Genomic DNA, 5,577 nt, shown 5'->3' on the forward strand with positions numbered 1-5,577 from the left:
GCTTCTTTCCAGGTTTGAGGAGGCCCTGCAGGAAGCCTGGCAGGTCGATCAGCTGCTTTCAGAGGGCCCTGGTGATGACTGCCTGGAGGAGAAGTTCCCCTTGTTGGGGGTCCCCATCACTGTCAAGGAGGCCTTTTCTCTGCACGGTGGGTTTGTCCTTGTTTCTCGGGCACATACTCCCCAGGGTGCCTGGAGGGAACAAGCATCCTTTTCCCCGGTCCCTTTCCCTGTCCTCACCCCCTTCACTTGGACTCGCGTTTAGCCCCCAAACGCTGTGGGTTCCCTTGCTGGGGACCTGCTTCCTGCAGCCTCCTGCCCTGATGCCTCCCTCCATCTGCTGATCATGGCACCACAGGGATGCCCAACACGTCTGGCTTAGTCAACCGCCGGAACGTGGTCGCCACCTCAGATGCCACGGTGGTGTCGCGGCTGAAGCAGGCTGGTGCCATCCCGCTGGGCGTCACCAACTGCAGCGAGCTGTGCATGTGGTACGAGTCCAGCAACAGGGTCTACGGCCGGACCAACAACCCCTACGACCTGCAACGCATCGCGGGCGGCAGCTCTGGTGAGCCCCAGCACCTCAGTGCGGTCCTTCAGCACGGTAGAATACAGCAGAAGAGCTCGAGTGCTCTGCAAGTTGCTCTGACCTGTTGCTGGGCTCCTGCACAGCTCATGGGCCTCTTTCCTGGGCAGTGCAATGGGCCATTTGGAGGTCCAGCTTCTTTGCACCTCCTGGATGTTACTCCCAGCATCACTTGGGCTCACTCTGCCTTATTCTACATGCAAACAGCAGCGCTGATGCTGCACTCTGGCAGGAAAACCCCTTTGACACATGTTCCCCAGCTGTCCCCCAGACATCGCTAAAGCTGGGGCAGCTCCTGCTCCATCTGTGAACAAAGAGAACATGAGATGCTCCTGCTTTGCTCTGTAAGCCCATGTTTTCTGCTGTGCTTTCTCCCATGCAGGCGGGGAAGGCTGTGTCCTGGCAGCTGCCTGCTCTGTCATAGGCGTGGGCTCTGACGTCGGTGGTAGCATCCGGATGCCTGCCTTCTTCAATGGAGTCTTCGGCCACAAGCCCACAACAGGTAGAGCGGGCACAGGGATGTCCTCTGCTCTCCTCCCCAGCAGAAATGCCAGGAGGCAGAATGCAGGGTGTGGAAGAACCTGTTCAGGACACTCCTGTGCTTGTCATGGTGGGGTTGCTGTCAGGAACAGGCAGGGATTGCTGTTGGGAACAGGCAGCTTCTTGCACGGGGCAGCCTGGCTTGGGCAGTGGGAAGCTGTCTGGTGGCAGGATGCCAGGCACATGGGATGCAATACAACTTCTGGTATTGCATCCTCAGCGTGGGATGTTTTCCCAAGGCCAGGATCTGCTGCTGGGGTGTCCTGCTGGGTGCTTTTCCACCTTCCCTTGCCCCGTGTTCCTCACTAGCAGCTTCACAGCGTGTCTCTCCTTGCTACAGGGGTGGTGCCCAACGACGGCCAGTTCCCCAACGCTCAGGGAGTTCGAACCAGCTTCCTGTGCACGGGGCCCATGTGCCGCTATGCGGAGGACCTGGAGCTCATGCTGAGGGTCATGGCCGGCCCTGGCGTCTACAAGTAAGTTGCTCCTTATACTTCAAGCTGCTCAGTTGGTCTCAGCTGCATTCTGGCCAGCACAGTGGATCAGTGCAGGGGTAAGGACAGGTCTGCGCCACCCAGGTTGCTTGGTGGTGGTTTCCTTCTGTCCCTCCTGGCTCCAGCAGGACCCGGGGCTGCCCTTCCCATGCTCTGGGATAGGCAGCTCTGGCCAGTGGGTCCTCCTCAGAAGAAGATCTTGCCTGTGAGCTGCTCCGGCCAGCACTGCCCAGCACGGCCCTTCCCTCCTGGGGTTGGCCTTTCCTTGGGGTCTTATGTGTGCTTTTCCTGTTGCTGAATGATGCATCCCACATGATGGCCCCATTCTCCTCGTAGGTCCATGCAGCCAAGTAGCTGTTCATGTGCATGCACCAGGAAGGAGCAGAGCGGAGATGGGGCAGAGCAGGCAGGTCCTGCTTCTTGCTGCAGCCTGCACAGGGCTGCTTTCTCTGCCACCACTTTTGTTTCTCATAGCCCTTGTGGTGCAGTCCCAGCCTCAGCCGTGGCCAGGGTCTGTAATTCCAAGGTGCATCCTCGGAGAGGAGGATTCTCTGAACAGCAGCAAATACACAGGACTAGCTGGGGCTGACAGGGCAGCGAGCAGTGGGTGAGCTGTGCCTGTGTGACACGCAACAGGTGCCTGGGTACCTTCAGGGACTCTCCTTCCCACCCCGATGGGTAGAGCCAGGTGTCCTGAGGACAGATCAGGTGTCCCAAGGACACGTTAACCACCACGTAAGCAGCCCTGGCAGGCGGGAGGGAACCAGGGCCACGTTTGTGAGCAAAGCACCGTTCTCTTCCAAGGCTGAGGCTGAATGAAAAGGTGTTGCTGGAGAAGATAAGGTTCCTCTGCATGGACCATGATGGCGGGTCCGTTTTTGTGTCGCCTGTGGACAAGGAGATCTTGCAGGCCCAAAAGAAGGTAGGAGGGAATGGAGGCTGGCTGTTGCTGGGGCACGTCGCCTGGGGAAGGGATGCCTGTGCTTCCGTGGCTTTCCCAGGGCTGCCGTTTGGCATTTAGTCATGCAAATGAAGTCTTCTTTTTTTCCAATGAAGTCTTGGGTGCTGCTTCTGCTGGAGCATCACTGAGGGTGGCAGGGAGGGTGCCTGGGGGGCACCGACATTGTTACCAGACAGAGCAGGTCCTGCTTCTCAGGGCAGAGGGATCGGGCAGGAGGTGCGGGATCCCCTGGTTGGCAACAGGGAGAGGCTGCCCCTGGGCTCCCTGCTGTCCCTGCTTCGCACACACCAACTGCAGAACATCACATCCTTACAGGAACAAACCCTTCCTCCTCTCCCTGTAGGTGGTGGAGCACCTCGAGAGTGAGCTGGGGGTTCAGGTCCAGCATGTGGCCATCCATAAGATGAAGTATTCTTTCCAGATCTGGTCAGCCATGATGTCGTCCAAGGACAGCGACGGGCAGGTGTGTCAGAGGCACAGTTCGGTGGCAGCAGGGAAGAGCTGGCTGGTTGGGACCGGCTGTAGAGGGCTTGAGGCTTCCCAGCCCGGGCACTCTCTCTGCTCTGTTTGTCCCTCCATCCTCCTTCCATCTCCTTCTGAAGCCGCACAGCCCCTTCCCCTTTGCTTTCCCATGAGATGACATTGTGGCTCCCCGCAGAGGAACAGCGTTGCTTAGGGAGCTAGAGGCCATTGGGCACGTTGACCTTTTCCACGCAAGGTGCTGTCCCCGAGCAGGGACCATCCTGACTCTTGCCTCCATGCTGTGTCTCCTGATGTTTCCACTGGGGTTAATGCCCGTGAGGAGGCCAGGACCAAGGCAGTGGATAAGCAGCTTTGTAGCAGCAGGCCTGGGGGTGAATTGCAGCCGCTGCCCCGTGCTCTGTGCACACATGGAAGGGTTTTGTAGCATAAACTCCCAGGAGTGTTGTACCTCATTTGTTCCTGCCATGCAGGCAGAGATGAAGTGTCAGCTGAGCCCACCTTGGTGAGGAGGGTGCTCCTGGCCCCCTCTCTGCCTCCTCTTTTCTGGTCCCACAGCCATGTATAACAGCAGTGAATGCCTCCAGGAGACATGGTTATCTGGAGCATCATCCCTTGCATCATGGCAGTGAAGGGGCACTGAAAGGGGCTGCTTTGGGGGCTCTCCCTCCACGGAGTGAGGTCCCATTTCTTCTGTCTCTGGTGTGGAGAGATGCTCCTGCTGCTGCTGCTCTGTACTACTGCTGGAGCTGCGTAATGCTCCCAACGGGCAGCTCCTGTGTGCAAATGGGAGCAGCTTACATCAGGATAACGGGACGGGAGGTTTTGCCATCTCCTGTCAGCCTGTTCCTGCCACGGCGCGCTGCCTGGGCTGCTCATGGTGGGGTGCTGTGTTGTGTTGTGTTGTGTTGTGTTGTGTTGTGTTGTGTTGTGTTGTCTTGCAGGAGGCGCAGCTCTTCACGGACCTGCTGGGGGACCATGGGAAGCCAGTCTGGCCACTGTGGGAGCTGGTGAAGTGGCTCATAGGGATGTCTTCCCACACTCTGCCAGCTATCGGTGAGGAGCCCTTGGGAGGCTGGGGACAGTGCTGGGACAGGCGAGTTGTTGAATGGAAGCAGAACCCTTGCAGTGCCCCTTGAGGGGACTCGGGTTCACATGGAGCAGCTTCAGGCTGGTGTTCATGATGGCAAATGGGATTGAATATCCTGGGAGAAGCAGCGAGGACAACAGAACTGCAGGCAGGGCTTGCTCCTTCTGTGAGTCCTCCCAGAGCTGCCGGGGCTTAGAGGGAGCAAGCCAGGGATCTGCACTGGGCTCACGTCATAACTGCATGTAGCAGAGAACGCTGATGAGGGTCATGCTGCTGCCTCGTGAGTGCTGAGGCAAAGGTGGGGAGATGCTGCCTGCAGAGCAGGGGTGATCTGCTCTGGAGCTGGCAGGGAGGGAACTGGGGGGACTCCATGGAGAGCTGGGGGATGCTGTGTGTGGCCATTCAGTGCATGCTTACCCATGGTGCTCTGTCTCTCTGTTCCTGCTTGTGGCCTTGCCCTGCAGCCCTGGGGCTGACGGAGAAGGTGATGAAACTCAACCCTGGTGGGAACGCCAAGCTGGTGAGCATGGGGAAGAGCCTGCAGGAGGAGATGGAGGCCCTGCTGGGGCCAGATGGGGTGCTCCTCTACCCCTCGCACCCCACCATAGCTCCCAGGCACAACTCCCCCATATGTATGCCCTTCAACTTCGCCTACACGGGTGAGCAGCTCCGACCCCTCTGCTGCGTGCAGGCAGGGCTGCAGGCACACATCCTCCCTGCTGCAGCATGGCACGCTGGGCTGTTGTACCCAGAGCATTTCCATCCCTGACAGTGGGTGCTGCAGTGCAGAGGGGTGTCTTGCTGCACCAGAACATGGGGCAAGGATTATGCTCACGCTTTACGGTTCTGTGGCATTTGTACCTGCTGTCGCAGTGGGGCAGGTCTGGTTGATGTGTCTGACCTCAGGGTGAGGGAACACCCTGCCCAGAAGGATGGACTCATGTTGTTAGAGCTGCTGAGTTTAGCAGCCAGGTGAGAGCTGCTGCACCTCTTGGAGTGCAGCTTGGGGCTCTCTGCATGGCTTTCCTGCGGCTGTGCTCCCTGATGCAATCATGTTGCAATGCCACCTGGCTTTGGAGTGGAAGGACAGTGCCTGGGGCAGTACTGTCCCAAAGCAAACCTTGGCATGCCACAGCAAGTGCCACATAAGTGTGTCATCACCTATGGGTGCAGTTTGCTAACATGCTATGGGTGCTGGGAACTTCTGGCCAGTGATGTACCCTTGTTTCTGCAGTGCTCTGGCAAGGCCCAGCTCCCAGGAACCCAGTTCTGGGTGGCAGCGGCTGCCAGCCTGGGGTGGAAGAAGCCAGGCAGGGATTCATCCCAGTTGTGCTTGCTCTGATGCGACCTTCTTTCTTCCAGCCATCTTCAACGTGCTGGGCTTGCCGGTGACGCAGTGCCCGCTGGGCCTGAGCAGCGAGGGGCTGCC

At 58.6% G+C, this 5,577-nt stretch overlaps 1 protein-coding gene across 1 annotated transcript in view; it reads left to right on the forward strand.

The window, feature by feature from the left end:
- Nucleotides 1-5: 5 nt before the first annotated feature.
- Nucleotides 6-5,577, forward strand: part of FAAH2 (fatty acid amide hydrolase 2) — a gene marked incomplete at its 5' end in the record, with an annotated part of 5,720 nt that continues 148 nt past the window's right edge. Inside the window, 9 exons of the mRNA XM_010016589.1 lie at nucleotides 6-146; nucleotides 356-565; nucleotides 966-1,085; nucleotides 1,464-1,599; nucleotides 2,422-2,539; nucleotides 2,922-3,041; nucleotides 4,003-4,114; nucleotides 4,613-4,807; nucleotides 5,511-5,574. Of these exons, the coding sequence (XP_010014891.1) occupies nucleotides 6-146; nucleotides 356-565; nucleotides 966-1,085; nucleotides 1,464-1,599; nucleotides 2,422-2,539; nucleotides 2,922-3,041; nucleotides 4,003-4,114; nucleotides 4,613-4,807; nucleotides 5,511-5,574 (1,216 nt within the window). The remainder of the gene's footprint in view (nucleotides 147-355; nucleotides 566-965; nucleotides 1,086-1,463; nucleotides 1,600-2,421; nucleotides 2,540-2,921; nucleotides 3,042-4,002; nucleotides 4,115-4,612; nucleotides 4,808-5,510; nucleotides 5,575-5,577) is intronic.

Source organism: Nestor notabilis, unplaced genomic scaffold (assembly GCF_000696875.1).
Source record: "Nestor notabilis isolate BGI_N333 unplaced genomic scaffold, ASM69687v1 scaffold26536, whole genome shotgun sequence".
In the NCBI taxonomy this organism is placed as follows: Eukaryota; Metazoa; Chordata; class Aves; order Psittaciformes; family Psittacidae; genus Nestor; species Nestor notabilis.